The sequence below is a fragment of the Mauremys reevesii genome, linkage group 21 (assembly GCF_016161935.1).
Source record: "Mauremys reevesii isolate NIE-2019 linkage group 21, ASM1616193v1, whole genome shotgun sequence".
Classification (NCBI taxonomy): domain Eukaryota; kingdom Metazoa; phylum Chordata; order Testudines; family Geoemydidae; genus Mauremys; species Mauremys reevesii.
In genome coordinates, this window is record NC_052643.1 from 11,499,353 (window position 1) to 11,515,639 (window position 16,287).

The following is a 16,287-nucleotide window of genomic DNA, read 5'->3' on the forward strand; positions in this document are numbered from 1 at the left end:
ATTCAAAGCACGGAGATCTTCAGGCAGCGACAGGCCTTTCTGAAATCTCACTTGAAAATTCACCCTTCCCTGCCCTCTCGTCTATTCATCCCGCGCTCCTTCGGGACTGAAACAAAGCCCTGCCACTTCCCTTTGACCACGTCCCCCGGCTTTACCCAGCTACCCTTTCACCCTCGCTGCAGGAGCCCCCTCAAGGGGAATCTCACACCCCGCCGCTCCCGGCTGCCCAGGGAAATCCCCGAAGGCTTGTTTCATAGTCACCCATCAACGGCTAGCCGCTGGGGTCGCTCCAGCAGCGTGACCGGGCAGGGCACGCCAGGGCTGGCACCAGCGGGACCAGCCCCCCTTGGGCAAGTCACAGCTCTCCCTTTTCTAGCAGGATTTGCAAGCAGTCACTGCTTTCAATGCTGAATTCTATCTCCCAGCCTGAACCGCCTGTAAGGGTGCTCCCCATTCCATCCACATTGCTGCACTGGGGGCATATAGCCCTGTGGGCAAATTTCTCCCTGGAGCGTGACTTTGAAAGCATCTAAGATCTCCAAGGTCTCCTCCCACCCCCTGTGACTTGGCCTGGAGCCAACCATCACCACCACGTCCTCTCAACTGTTTCAATCGTCCCGCACCACACCCTGGGGATGCCCATTATATCCATTTCCAGCATCCCAGCTCAACCCTTTTAATCAGATTAGCATATAGACACCTTTACTCTGTGGTCCTGACACGAGGGAGCCCCCGGATCCAGCTTCCAAATGCTGAGTGCTGTGCCCAGAGCAGGGGCCGAGCGTTCGCCCGTGGGATGGAGCAGGGGGGAAGAGGCAGCCACACTATTACCTACGTAGGCAGGTCTGAGGTTAGCAGTGGTTGTGTCCAGACTCTTGTTCCACACTGTCCCCTTAAATGATGTGTTCCCCCAGGGGAAGTCGTTGCTGAATCTGCACAATGCCATTGTTAAGGGCTGATTGGCACTGGCCCTGCGCTCACCCACCCTGGAGAGTTTCACCTTTTCACTCGGCTGCTACATCCCCAGCAAGCGTAAGACTGTAAGCGCCGTGGGGCAGGGAACATCTTCTGTCCTGGGTTTGCACAGCACCTAGCGCACCAGGGTCCTGGCTCTAGGCTGGGGCTCAGAGGCGCTATCGTAATACAAACAATAGATGATAATAAATGGAAAGGACAGGGGAAGAGGCATGTCCTCATGACCTGAGCACCCCTTCGCAGCCAGGTCACCCTGCGGCACCCTGCCTCTGTTTCACCCCCCTTCAGGGCCCTTTAACAACTCCCCGTCCCCAGATAGTTCAAACAACTCCCCCGCCAGCAAGCCTCAAGCCCAATTCAGTGTCTCTCTTCTGATTAATTGAACACAAACTCACACAGGTTGCATCCAGCCGGCCCTTTGCTGTCTCTGTCTGGAAAGCTTCCTCCCACTCTCTCCTGCTTCTTCAGTGTTTTCCCTGCTGGTTCCGGGCCCTGCAGGAGGCCGTTCTGCTCCCTGCAGTACCTGCAAACCTAGCTGTGGTCTCCTGGGCTTCCCTCCTCCACTGCAGCTTCCTGCTCTTTTTGCATGGGGACCACCTGGTTCAGCCCAGGTGCGGCTCATTCTGTAATCAGGGCTGGCTTAGCACAGGGCAAGCTGCCCTGTTCCACAGAGCAATCTAGAGGGAAAACCAGACAAAACCCAGAGCCAGCGGCATCAAGGGATGACCCCCTCCCCCAGTTAGCTCAGTCGCAGTTCTCAGCCACGTACGCTTGGCATTTATACAGCCCTCTACAGCCTCCACGCATCAGACAAATACAAGCTAACTAGGAGCACGGCAATCTCTTCCCCACTGATCTGCTCTCCTGATCTTCTGCACCCCACTGCAAAGATTTATTTCCTCCAAGACACCAAACAACGGGCTCTGTCCTAATGTAAGGCGGGTTTGCCTTTGCACAGCCCCTTCCGCCTGAGGATTTCAACGTGCTTCAGACAACGAACTTAGCCCGGTGAGGCAGCTCACCCCATTTTACTGGAGGCATGGAGCAGCCAAGTGACCTCTCCAAGGTCAGCTAGGAAGTCCCGAGGCAGAGTGGGGACAGAGTGCCCTGACCTCTCTCCTCTCCATGTAGAGATGACAGCATCCTACCAGCAGACAGCTGCTAACTTGCATTAGACGGTTACCCTCCAGGATACACTGCTCAGATGCAGGCAATTCAGATCATTTCTTGTCCTCACCCCAACCCTTCAGTCCTCCCCTCTGCCATCAGGAAAGGCCCGACTGAGGCTGGCAAACGCCTGCTGCAAAACAAACCAACCACCCAGCCTAACGTCCCCACCTCTGAAACGAGGAGTTGTAGAAGAACTACTAAACGCTCGGAGGATTTGGCCGGCTGCTGGCTCGGCTGCACCCTGGCTCACAACTACAGACTGGGGAGTGGCTGGCTCTGTCTCACAAAGTCGTACTTTCGGCAGCACTAGGACAGGCCTCCGATGCATCTGAGACACTCACAGACGGCCTGCCCCATAGATAGTGGGGATCGGCACAGCTCCAGGATTGCAATGGAGCCACAGCGATCTGCACCGGCTGAAGATCCAGCCCACTGGACTTATTTTCAGGCCCCGATCCCAGTAAGTGGGTCCCTAAATAATTCCTTTATGCTCCAAGGAGTGTCAAGCTTGTATACCTGTTGCTCCGCCAAGAGCTGATCCTTGCCCCCACCAGCCCCTTTGGCTGCCATGCCCCGAGGCTGCACTCTATGGTGCTGGGTTTTTTTAAAAGACCTCTCCAGTCAATTCTGACAATTACTATAGCAACCCTGAAAACAACAGGGGGAAAAACCTAAGCTCTTGGGGACAGGGGCCATCTGTTTTCTGTTTGTACAGCACCAAGCACAATGGGGTCCTAGACCATTTCTGAGGTGTTACGGTAATACACATAATAATAAATAATAACTAATAGACAACCTGCAAAGGACTCCCCTCTGACAAGTACAGGCAGCAGGCTCTTGCCTCTCACCAACAGCTAGGCACCAAGGTTTAACTCGGCAGCAACTAACTGGGATTTAATCTCCAATTCCAGATCCTCTTTCGGCAAGGGATTATGGGGTCGGGGCTGTTGGTTAATTGCTTCAACACTCGTCTTACGGCAATGAGCTAAACATTTGCTTGCATAAATTCAAGGGTTCCAACGGCAGCTACATGAAGTGCAGTTCTCCAGGACCTGTTCAAAGCCTCCCCCGCCCACCCCGGCAATCTCAAACTCGGGCATCTGCCCTGAACCCTTCCTATGTTCCGTCCCGTCATTATTTTGCCTTTAATGCAAAGGGATCGGCACACCCAGCCAGGCCCTAAGCACACCTGGAAGAGGCCTGGGAAAAAGGAAGAGTTAATGCACGTTCACAAGAGACCGTTGGCAGTAGCTCTAGGGCTCCCCATTTAGGAGAACAAAGAATTTGGCATCCCATTCACTGCAGGAATTTCTAAATGGATGCATCACAGCTGCAGCAATTTGGTGCATTATAAAGCTACATAATCAGCACTCGCCCCCCTTCCCCCGAGATATTAGCGGCTAAACAGACTGCAGAGCAGCCCAGCATATTTTTCCCTAAAGCCACCGCTGTTAGGAAACCTCCTGTTCTGAAGGGCAGAGATCTTCTACGGCACAGCAGCTTGTGCTGCTCTTTCCCTTCATGCAACTTTTATTTTGACAGGAGTCCAGCGACGTTCCTCTGCTTCGCTAACACGACCGAGGGTGGTTTTAACGGCTGTGGATTGCCCAGGCAACGGGAGAGCTCTCTCTACACGGAAATGGCTGCAAGTGCACTAAGCAGGCACCAGCAGAAGGTCTAACACACCAAGGCTGCAGTCCATGGCTGGGCCTAAATCAGCACCCTCCATGTGCTATAGGGCTCTTGCACCCAGGCACCCTGTTCAACGGACTCTATTGCACACACTACCTCCCTGGCACAGAGTCTTCCTAGAACACTCCGAATCCCTGGGTCCCTAGCATGCATTCCCTGTAAGCCCTGTACTACACAGTTGTGTGGACAGGGCACTGGACTGGAAATCAGGAGACCTGGGTTCTATCCCTGGTACGGCTGCTGGCTGACCTTGGACAAGCCACCCCTACTCCTCTGTGCCTCAGTTTCTCCATCTGAGGAAGGGAGATAAATGATGCTGGCCTCCTTTGTAAAGCACTTTGAGCGAGGCCTACTGATGAAAGGCGCCAGATACTATTTTTAACTGACTCTGTGCATAAACAGCCCGAAGAGCTCTCACTCCGTAATGAAAGCGGGAATCTCCAATATTTGCTACGTGGCTGGGTCTCAAACCCTCAGCGTGCGGGGTGGCTGCCCGCAATAGGCTGGGAGTCTGGAATAGGCTTCCCAAGACTACGAGGACGTGTGCTGGGAGAGCCAGCTGCCCGACGTACCCTCCGTTTGAGTCCTTCTCACTCGCGGAACCAACCCATCACCACCCACAGCACTTCCCGCTGCGGCTCTTTCCAGCCACAGGCTCCAAAGGACACGGCTCACGAGCCACGTTTTACAGGCAGGGGAACAGACAGGTGAGATGACTTGCCCTCGTCGTCACAGCGAGTAGACAGCAAAGCTGGGGACAGAACCCAAGCGGCCTGACTCTCTGTCCGGGATCCTGCCCACTGCACTACATTGGGGAGACGGCCGCATGCCCAGTATGACTGTTTCGGCACCACTATCCCTTTGAAAAACAATCAGTGCATAGAATAAAAGGCACTTGATCTGAGCAGCCTCCCAGCTTTATATTTAAAGGTGGGAGCCAAGCAAAGCCCACGAGCCAAAACACCGGGAGAAGTTTGGTCCCAGGTCTGAACTCGGTAACTCAGCTTCATCCCCCCTTATAACTGCCCTCAGCACAGCGGGACGTCAGCTGGCTACAGGAGCCTACCCAGGCGCAATGCAGCCATTACAGGAGGCTCGTCCCAGCCCCAGCCACCCAAGCTCACCCCTGCCTGGCGAACCTGGGGAAAGACGCTTTAGCCAGAAAGTTGATGCAAAGGCTGCCACTGGGCTCGGGATCCTGGCAAAGGCATCGAGGCTGAACAGGGAGGTGAAGGCCGTTCACTGTTTAACTGGCTGGGGCCACCCAATCAAGCTCTCTGCCAGGCAGCCCCCCAAATCACACCCCCTTTCAGGGCTAAGGTTTCTCAGCCATGCTGCTGCGGGGCCGGCTTCGCTCAGCAGCCATCACGTGGGATGTCTCTGGTCTCCCACTGCAGTGAACCAGGGAAGCCGGTGACTTGCAGCCCTTACCCTTTCCTTGCCGCTGATTTCCAGCTGGATCTCTTTCTCCCGCAGCTTCTTCCACTGAGCGTAATACTTGGTCAGAGGTGTCCCCTCTTCCTTGACCTGCTTCTCCCATTGTTCCTGTGGGGGGAGGGAGGAGACGGACGTTAGGCCAGGACCAGAGGCAGTCAAAGCAGGGGGTCCAAGCAGGCTTTATGTAACACAGCCAGGGAGGGAGCGGGCCCGAGGCTGGCAGACTGCAGACCGCAGTCCTAGGTCCTGTTCCAAGCAGACACAAGCCACCCAGGAACCTAGATTCTACGTTGCAGAGCAAGGGCAGGGCGACGTGTGAATTCAGAAGAGTCACTTAAGGCAACCACGGTATCACACATAGCATCACGGGGTACGTCACACAGCAGAAAAAAAACCAGACCACCCCGTGTTAGCGCATCTCCGCACCTGGGTCGACAGATTCGGGCTCGCATGGGCCCTAAAAGTAGCCACAGAGACGTTCCCGCTCGGGCCATGAGACCCGGTGAGGGGATGGGTCTCAGAGCCTGAGCAGGAACATCTACATGGCTGTTTTTAGTGCCAGGGTCCACACCTAAGTCTGTAGACCCAGGGTGAGCGACTCATTGCTGAGGGTTTGTTGGGGATTTCCCCCCCCCCGCAGTGTAGACGTACCCACTGACATAACGACAAGGGCCAAGATTTTCCCCAAGTGACTGCTACTTTTGGGTGCTCAGCTGGAAACACCTGAACGGGGCCCAATCCACAGGCACTCTGCACTTTCCAAAATCCACCCCCCTCTTAGGTGCCAAGCTAGGCAGCCCCAAAATCACTGGTCACTTCGGAAATTCTGGCCCTTACAGTCAGAGTTCAAACGACTGCCCTTCGTACCCACAGTGGAGATACAGCCCGGGAGAGCAGCACAGGAGGCTTGGCAAAGGAAGAGATCTGCAGGGGAATGCTACACACACTAGGGACTTTGGGAACTGTTCCACACAGAGCAGCACCCATACACTAGCACATAGGACAGTGGGGTTCAGGCATAACCTCGGGCCAGAGGCCTCAAGCCTGGTGGCCTAAAGGTTTTGTTCCTAAATCCGTATTTCGGCACATAACAGAAGCAGCCTGATCCTCAACTGTGCTGAGCACTTGCAGCACTCATTGGGCATCTCTGAAAGTTGGCTCACTTCTACTGCTAAGCTCTTGGCCCCGGATCTAGACTTCTCGTACTCCATGGGTGCGGGGGAGAAGAGACAGACACAGTAGGCGGACTTCAGCAGGATTTCTGTTCCTTTCATTTCTGGGACCTGTTGGGGCAAATTTGGTCCCCTAAAACTGTTTTGTATGAAGCTTTTTAAACAAAAAAACCCACCCGCATTTGCAAAGCGTAAGTCTGACAGATGTTTGCCTGGTTTGTTTTTAATTCTATCGCTCAAGTGTTTAGTTTTTAAACAAACATCCCACAGCAGTGTCTGTCACCCAAACATCACAGCCCAGCAAAGGCAGAACGCGAGACCAACTGACTAAATCTACGCTCACTGTCCGAGAAACAGGAGAAGTCAGTCTCATAAATAGCAGAAAGTAAATTAGATGGTAAAAATGTCTTTCGGCTTTGATAACCTGGCGTGTGATCGGTGAGAGGGCATGTTAAATTCAAATGCATTCTTTTTAACCTGGCGGCATCCCTTTACCACAGATCCCACACAGATGGGAACCATGTCATCTGTATTACAGGAGCACCCCAAGGTGCTGCACAAGCACATGGCGAAAGGCAGCCTAATGCGAGATGGGAGACCTCAGCGTAGGTAACAATCAGAAGGAACGGGCAAAGGAGGACAAGGGAAAGAGCGAGAGGAATGTGTGTTTACACAGAGCCATTCGGGATCCAGCAGGAAAGGAGGATTATCCAGACTCGAGTGTCACAAGCAAAACCAGCACACACTGAGCAGCTGCACGGCACATTCTGTTTCCGTCCGGGGGAATGCACAGGCAGCGCAGCAGAGGAGCGGAGGTGGCAGTTCAAATAAGCTTCTCCAGTGGCATCGTTTTGAAAACACCAAGCTTCAGTTTGTAAGGAAGTCAGGTCGGCCTTTTGGGAGCAGCTCATCACAACTCAGACGCGACAGCGCACTGGCTGCTGTTGTCAATCAGAGCAGAGTCCACCGGGGAAAAGTACGTTTAGAGAGTATTGCATTGCTAAGACAGACAGATAAAGAGAGCAGAGAGACAGCAGCTCCTTAATTTGCAGCAGGCCAGAGCCGCAGTTGGTGGAAGCCGGCATGTATCTACTGAAGGCTTCAATGGGGCCACACTGATTTGCACCAGCTCAGGAACTGGCCCGAAGCAGGGAAGGGAAAAGAAGGAGCATCCATGGTCTCTGCACCATGAACGCACTTTGGTAAATAAATGGCAATCGGCTTGTCAAACCCACATTCTAATGTTCTGGAATCTATTTATTGGGGGGAGGGAGGAGGGTTCAGTCTCCTTCCTCTGAAGCATCAGTGATGGCCCCATCTGGAGATGGGACAGGGAGAGAGAGTGGGCCAGGTGGCACCAAGCATTCACCGTCACAGGTGCTTGGGTGGCTGGTTCTTGCTCGCATGCTCAGGGAATAACTGATCGCCATAGGTAGGATCAGGAAGCGATTTTCCCCCAGGTAAGATTGACTGTGACCTTGGCCTGGGGGGGGGCGGGGGTTCACCTTCCTCTGTAGCACGGGGAGCAGGTCATTTGTTGGGATTATCTGGGTATCTCTCACTTAATTCAGGTATTGGGGCACCTCGGTCCCTCCTATTCTCTGCCTGTGGCACATCCTGGTTGAGTCTCCTGGGGGCTGTAATACTCTGGTCAATTCTAGTTGTTGGGTTTAGTTTGCGGGTGCTGGGTAGTGCTGGTGGCCTGTGATACACAGGAGCTCAGACCAGATGATCTGGTGGTTCCTTCTGGCCTTAAACGCTATGATTATACACCCAAGAATAGGGACGGCAGCATCAAACCAAACAGTCCCTTTCCTGTAATGATGGGCCCCCAGTTTATACCAGCCTTTTGGAGCATTGGAAACACACGGCTCTGGACTGTGTGGCTGGAGTCCAGGCCTGCTTGCCAGTTATCTACTCTGCTCTTCAACGCGCTGACAGACACGCTGTGGTCTCTGGTGGCGCAGGCCAGCAGACTGGCCTGTTGTCAGACAGCTCCACTCTGCTTTCAGTCCTGCTCAGCACAACAGCAAAAGAGACAGAGTCGTCGTCTTTATGCTCAGATCAGGGCTGCTCCTGGCTTCCAGCCAGAACTGAGCATTTCAGCGAAGCCTCCGATCATTCACCGGGGTGGGGTGGGGGGAGGACGGGCAGGACACTCTTCTCATGGAGGGAGGCTCTTTGTTCTGTCCAGTGTGCAGAGACATCTATTGTTTTTCATTGGTGATGGACCCGGAAGACACAAAAATAATGAAAATATTCCCCTTGACTTTTCATTCTGAACCTCAATGGAAAAAGTTGAGAGGGTCAGACCCAGAGTCCATCTCAGCTGCTTGCAGTTCTCTTTCCCTCCAGCACTATTAATTATTTGCGAGAAGAGGTGCTGAGCATGGATCAGGGCCCCGTCATGCTAAACGCTGTACAAAACACAAAGATGGTCCCTGCCCCAGAGAGCTTCCAACCTAAGTAGGAGGCAACCAGTGAATGCAAGACATGGGGCGCCCAAGGAAACGAGAAGATACAGACGTTAGTCATTCTTCATTAACTGGGACAGGCTGTTAGATGAAAAAGCCCAAAGCGGTTGTTGCCATCCTCCCTTAGCAGGGCGCTTCCAAGGCAGCGTCAAGCTTGCTTCTGAGCCGTGAACCCGATCCCATGAGGTGCCAGCAGCACGGTGATGACCAAGGTCTTGTTTATTCGTGATGTCAGCACAGCTCTAAGGACAGCATCGCTCCTACAGAAAGTCACCGACTGGTCCAGGACGCCTCCTGGGTCACAGGGACCTTTGTGCGTGGGCTTTAATAAAACACGGAGCATGCTCAGATACCACGGCAAGGAGCATGGCGCAAGAACCTGGACGGGATCCCCCGCACGCCGGGATAGGAGTGATTACACTGGCCCTAACCCTGCCATCCCAGCTGGGGGTCTAGTCTCAGACCTCCTGTCCTGTGATGGCAGCTGGTTCCAGGGCCACAGATGTTCTTAGTGTCAAAGTTCCCGACATTTTCCCTGCTGAAAGTGAAGGCCATAACTTCTGGTCCAGCTCTCAGACGGAAGGTAACAGCTGATCCCCATTCTCTCCAGGGTGCCTTTATGGTGGGAGGGGCAGAAGGGATGCATTTGCTCTCCCCTCCCTCTTTTCTCTATGCTGAATCTCTCCTAGGTCTCCTTTGCTCCCCAAGCCCCTTCCACCGGTTTTGCAGCTCTCCTCCAAACTCTCTCTGTCCTTTTCCACCTTTTCCCCAGGAATCAGGAGACTCGTGATAAACCACAGGCCGAGTACAATGGATGAGAGGGCACGTAGAGAGGGACAGCACCACGGCAGATGCTGGTTATGCTGGGAAAAGTCGCAGGAGCAGCTCGTTTTCACCACGGTGTTCAATGGAGTCTCCAGGCGAAAGGGAGAAGGGAACAGCTGCCGGCGCCGAACACAGCTCGCTGCGCAGGAGATGGAGCTTTCTCGGGGGCCAGTCGGAGAGCGTGGAACAAACTCTCACAAGGACCGTCACAAACCTCACCACCTTCCCACCCGAGGGCCACACCCTCTCCTCCGACCTGCCTTCTCCAGTACAAACACAGCAGAGTGGACATTCAAAACACAAAAGAAAACCCAGAGCGCTCCCCGAGTGGAAGAGTGATAAGTACAGTCAAGGTGAGACAGAACGAACCAGAGGTGCGGACGTTACTGACCTACTGGAAGGTGCTCAGATGGCCGGCTGAGGGCAGCGGGGTCAGAACCTCTACAGACCAGAGTAAGTTTATCCAGGTTTCAGACAGGCTGGCTATTTCTGCAGAGACATAGCTGCAGGCCCCGGTGCACTAATTCCCCTGCCTGCATTTCATGTCACTGCACCAGAGACCCGTACCGGTGCCAAGGAGTCTATGGCCAGGGTTGGCACGCTGCGCTCCAGGATTAAGAGTTAGCGGCAGGCTCCGTTCTCTGCCTGGCTCCCCCCAGTAAAATATTCATTAATGCATTAATCCTATTAGCATCGGAGTCGGCTTCTCAAAGCAGCCTGGGCTCTGGAATATTGCACTTAAAAAAAGATTTAACGTGAGTCACCACCCATGATTCAGAGTTGGATGGGGGCAGGCAGGCAGACATCCAGCATGGCTGTTCCCCCACGGCAAGCAGCTCACGAAGATGGAAAGGGTAGTTTAGCAATCGAAGCATCAGGTTTGACACCTCTAGTCTCCCTCCGGTGGCAGGTTCAAATCCCGGCAGGACCCCCTTTGTCCTTTAGAAGAAGATAATCTAGGCCCATGCAGTATAGCAGAGAGGGGTGAAGCTCAAAGTTTTCCCAGACCCACTCACTACTCCCGGGAACTGCAGAAACGTCTTCATGAAACAAGTCCTGGAGAGCCATTCCCCACAAATCCACATCTCTTAAAAAATCATTTTTCTCTGCTAAAGAGCTGCCTATGAATTGAACCAAAAGCCGGGCTGGGAAAAGTGTAGGCCCTAGAGATACGGTTTAGTTCTAAGCAGAATTTTCCTCTGCCCCTTTTTCCAGCTCTCTCAGAGTTTGTTTTCACTCCGCCCCTTCTCTTCGCCGTTTTTTCCTGATCCTTCCCCGCCCCGCACCTGCATTGGATTGCTTTTCTCTGCTCCCTTCTCACCCTCTCCCCTAAGCAGGAAGCAAAGCTAAGAATTGTCCAAGATGAACTTTCCGAGCCCATGATGTCGGAAGGGGTGGATGGTGAGACGAGTCTGCCTGTTCTCTGGGCGGGGCCTTTTGTGACAGAACTTAGAGCTTGGGTCTTGTCTGATTTGTGTGGCCACTGTTAAGTTACGGTAGCTTAGTTACAGCCCCAACTAAGATCAGGACCCCACGGTGGTGGGTGCTGCGCACACGCACACACGACAGCCCCTGCCTGAAGAGCTTGGTCTGAACAGAGAAGACAAAGGTTGGGAAGTGAAGCAGAGCACAGGGAGGTAAAATGACTCCCCCAAGGTCATACGCAGAGCCAGGGAGAGAACCAGTCTCGTGGCGTCCAGTCCAGCGTTCCCCCACTCAAACACGCTGCCTGTTAAACAAGCACTTCCCAGGACAGCAGGAGTTACTCCATGTCCAGGGAAGGACTCCGCCGGCTCTGCAGCGAGCTGGTTAGCAGCAGCCTTGGTGGGCGGGGCTGTGTTTCCCTGCTGTGGCATGAAGAGTACGGGCAGTGGGTGGTCAGACGGGCCTGGGGTGCAGGTACCAGGGCTCTGCTTGCCGCTGCGGAGCGTGCGACCCAGGGCCCCTCCCCGGCACATGTGCATGGATGGGAATTCCAGGGAGCATTTGCTTTCAATTGCTCCTGCTGGCACGGGAGACAAGCAGATGTTTGGCCTCCCTTCCTCCACCCTCTCTGGCAGTGATTTGCTGCCACATACATTGTGAGGCTGGAGGCAAGCCGGTGAACTCAACCCACACGCAGAGGGGCACTGCAAGCCTTTCCGGGAAGCCAGGCCCCTGCGCCAGATCAGGTTCTTGCCCCTTCTCGGAAATCGACGCCATCGCTTCACAAGGCGGCGTGCAGCAGCGCAGGGCGACTGTCCACAGAAGACTCCAAACTGCTCTGCAGGCGCATGAGACGGGCCATCATTCCCTCCCTCCCCCAGTGTGCACCCGCCGCTCCCCCCATTCCCAGAGGGCAATGCTGTTCCACTACCAACTGCTAAACTGCATGAGGCGGCACAAGCTACGCCCCCCCGTTCCTCCTCGGGCCATGGCTCCTGCCTCTCCGCAGTGCAGAGAGCAGCAACCACACGTTCTGCTGGGAACCCAGGCATCCCTGCACAGCAGAGCCATAAGCTGCTGCTATACCCCTGTAACTCACAACACAAGAACCCCCCCCGAAGCTTGCATGGCAATCTAGCGCTCCCCCACCCTTCCCAGTGCAGCCCGTGTGCCGCTGCACTTCGGGGGTCAGCCCAGACGGACTCTTGTCCCTTTCAGCAGCCAGCCGCTGCAGGTGCGATATATAAACGAGGAGCTGCGCAGGCAACTAAGTGTTAAAATTAATTATCTTGTTCTGATAAATGGGGCTGCAGCCTGAGCTGCTGGGAGCGAGCAGATAATTGCATAGTTGCTGGAAACCCTTTTTATTTAGCGAATGATCTTACCCGGCCCCGCACCTCGCTGAGAGCCCCAGAGGCTGAAATCTCCGCCTCTGCAGAGCGGGTGGGTGGTCACGGCATCGACAGGGGGAAAAAATAAAATGAAAAAAAGCCTTGCTCCAGATGGGAAACCTAATCCCTTTGGCAAGACAGTCCGATCCAGAAAGGCATTTATAGAACCAAAGAATACTTAGTCACTTCAAAACCAGTTCCATCAGCCCCTTAATCTCAGAACAACGCTGCTGCGGCCTGGCGCTGGTACACCAGGATTTGAAGGGATAATTTCCCTGCAGTCCACGCAGCTGAGCATCTGAAGATAAATTTGTCTGCAGTGGAACTCCTGCTCCGTGCCCAGCGCTAACAGGTGGAGCCTTTCCCAACGCAGAGCTTCAGCCAATTCCCATCGGCGCAGAGTGGCAAAAGCCCGACCCCACGGGCTCTTCTGGAGGACGAAATATTTTCACCTCTCCTTCCCTGCCTGGAAGGGAAAGATCCCACCCCAGACGCCCAACGCAACAGCATACAAAAATCTGTTAATGGGACAGCAACTGAGAGTCTGGATTCGGAGCTGGGTTTCAAACGCTCCAGGACTCAGCGGTGAATGGGTCCCAGGAGAGGGTCTGGCCCAAGCAAGAGAGAAATAAAAATTAATGCGTTCAGCATGAGGGAAGCAGAGTTGAGCTGAATTCCCTGGCCATGCTCTCTCCCCTTTCTCCTCTCTCTGGCGGCCTAGCTTGGAGCGGACAGGCTACAGGCCAAGGGGAGAGATGCTGGGAAGCAGCATCTCCAACACCACACAGCCAAGAACCATTCTAAGAAGAGGTCAGCATAGGGAAGCCAGAAAATTCGAGGGGAAGATGATGATGGAATAGAATTTCCACCTCCCCATCTTCTTCCACAATCATGCCAAGCAGGTGTCAGTCTTGGTCAAGCCAAGACAGGAGGGAATTTCACCCCACAGCCCAGAAAGAGACCATCCAAAACTGCTCTCTCTTTCTCACAGCCCCGCTCCTGGCCTCTTAGGCTCTAAGGGAGAAGGGATCACGGTGATCATCTAATCTGACCTCCTGCACATCGCAGGCCACTGAACCTCACTGCAACAGACCCCTAACTTCTGGCTGAGTTACTGACGTCCTGAACACGTGATTTAAAGACTTCACGTTCCAGCGGATCCACCAGAAGAGACTCACAGACCTGCTGTACGGGCTGCTCTTCTAAGACAGGCCCATATTAAAAGGCACGAGAAAGAAAGATCGGGCGGGAAACGCGCCAGGGAGCTTCTGATCACTAGTTCAATGGTTCAAACCCAGCCCAGCAGCCGTGGGAAGCTGCCACCACCCAATGGCTGCCCGGTGACCTGTAAGAAGTGAGCCAGGTGGGTCTCAGTCCAGTTCCCAATGGACAAGTGCCCACTTAGAAGAAAACTAGCCACTCCCTTGTTGGACGTGGCAGCAGGGAGGACGGAGCTAGAACGGCCCCAGGAAACTGGAACTCCCTTCTCGTGCCTGGAAGGGAGGCTCATCTGTGCTGGGCCAGCTCTGTGCAGAGAGGGCTTTCGAGGTAGGCGACGCCTGACCGCCAGCCTCACTCTGCTCCCACTGGAACTAATGGTACAAATCCCAGCTCCTCCTGTGGGAGCAACGGGAGGCCTTTTAAAGCCCACCCTCCCCCTGCGGAACCATCAGCCCCGCCCCTTCCTGGGCCTTACAGTCCCCACTATCAGTCTTATCTGTAAAGAAAACCCCTCACTGCAGCCACAGCCCAGAGGCCAAAAGCCCCCCGCGCATTCCCTCAGCAGCTACTGCCTGCACCGGGGCCTCTGACATCTCAGGCACCCGCTCCCCTTCCTCTCCGCTCCACATCCGACTTGTCCCCAAAGTTTAAAGCAGAACAACCCAGTGCCCACCGGCTCCTCCAGGCCCTGGCGACGTTCCTCGGTGTCAAACGTGTAGAGATGTCTACACGCAACAGCTCGGGCTGCAGGGAGGGGAAACGTCCCAGAGCCCATCAGCCAGCAGCCGCGGAGGCACAACGCCCAAAAGTCCTGCTCTCAGCCTAAAGCTTATTGCTTGGCACTGATCTGAGAGTCCCATCTCCAGGCGAACAAGGAGAATCTAACCAGGGCACTCGTTTTACAAGGACAAAGTGCTGCAAATCAGCTGAGCGACAAAGGTATTATCCCCCCTCCTCCCCCACCTCGGCAGGAGGCAGGGAGCCAAGGATCATGAGCCAGCAAAGCTCCTAGATAGGAGGTGAGGTCCCTCTTCCAGTTGTCACTCTTCTGATGGCCTCCACAGATCTGAAGTGGGACAGGCGAGCTGCAAGAGACTTCCGCAGGAGAAGGCCCAGGCGGGTACCACTGAAAAGGAGCGTCCCTAATAGGAGCACACATCCATAACAACGGGTGTAATTTAGGGACTATGTTTTCCATGATGCTGTTGGCCGGGGAATTTCGCCAGCGACAGCACAAGAGCCAAGCTCGGCCCACGCTGTTTTGCAAACGTCCAACCCACCCCGGGCATGCCCAATTCCATGACCTCGCCCCTCCTCCCGCTGCCACAGTCTCAACCCCCACCGCGGAGTCAGAGTGTCTTTCCAGGAAGCCGAAATCCAAGTTGCCGACTCACCACAGCCTCCCTGCTGGCCACGCCGAAGGTGGCTTTCTGACGCCTACTGGCGACGTAGGCAGAATTTTCCTGCAACTTCTCCAGGAGCGGCCGGATCGCTTTGCAGTAGTTGGCGATCTTGCATTCCTTCAGGAAAGATTTGAGCTGGAGCGAGAAGAAAGGAAGGGGAGAAAGGCAGAAAATGAACGACGTGTAATAGTTTCCATTGACTGATCCCACAAACAAAGCCGTCCCCCCCGGAGAGAGGCAGCAAGGGGCTCCTTGTTCCCTCTGTTCACAGCCACGGCCCAGCTATTACCCATCTCTGCTGCCACGGTGCTTCATGGACCAATACACCTGATGTCAGCACGGAGGTCAACTTAAACAGCCTTGCTCGGAGATCGCTCCTGGCATCCCTTATCACAGCTCATATCTGGACAGGACATCTAACCATCAGGCTAGAAACACTTCCGCGGCCTGAAACCAGAGCTTCCAGCTGCCGTATAATCAGCACAACTGGTCCCGGCTCAGGCAAGAGTGGAATACCAAGGGGGGGGGGGTGTGCAGATAGAGGGGCACTAGCAGAGCTGGGGAGCCCAGAACTGGAATACCAAGGGGGAGGGGCAGATAGAGGGGCATTGGCAGAGCTGGGGGAGGGGCAGAACTAGAATTCCAAGGGGGGTGTGGGTCAGGATTGAGCTGCCTCCGGAAGAGTCATCTGCTCCGCCCCCAATTCCAGCCAATGCCTCTCACTTTTCCTGAGTGCAAACCCCACACGCCCTCCCCACAACATCTGCAAAATGAACCTCTCTGTGGGCAGCTGGGAGGCCTCCAACCAGCCGATTATTTCCTCTTGGACCCGATGCCTCATGTGGAACCCTTGGGCTCCCAGCCAGCACAGTTCAGAAACCACAGACGCTGCCGCCGGCCTGCGCAGAGACCCTCCCAGTCACCGAGGAGCTGCCCTGGCCTCCCTCTGGCCAGGAAACAAACTTCAGTTTCACTAGACAATGAGGGTATTTTATTCCAACCAGATCGAAATGTGTTTTTCGCCTGCAGCCTCATCCTTAAACACCCCTCCATCCCGCTCCCAATCCCAACCAGTCCCCCCATGGCTCTGCCCCCATTCTTT

General features: G+C 54.6%; 1 protein-coding gene across 1 annotated transcript in view; it reads right to left on the reverse strand.

Annotated features, from left to right (window-relative positions):
* Window positions 1-16,287, reverse strand: part of NOC2L (NOC2 like nucleolar associated transcriptional repressor) — an 80,911-nt gene that overhangs the window by 21,808 nt on the left and 42,816 nt on the right. Inside the window, exons 15-16 of the mRNA XM_039509268.1 lie at window positions 15,177-15,320; window positions 5,269-5,382 (exon numbers count right to left, since the gene is read on the reverse strand). Coding sequence (XP_039365202.1) covers window positions 5,269-5,382; window positions 15,177-15,320 — 258 coding nt within the window. The remainder of the gene's footprint in view (window positions 1-5,268; window positions 5,383-15,176; window positions 15,321-16,287) is intronic.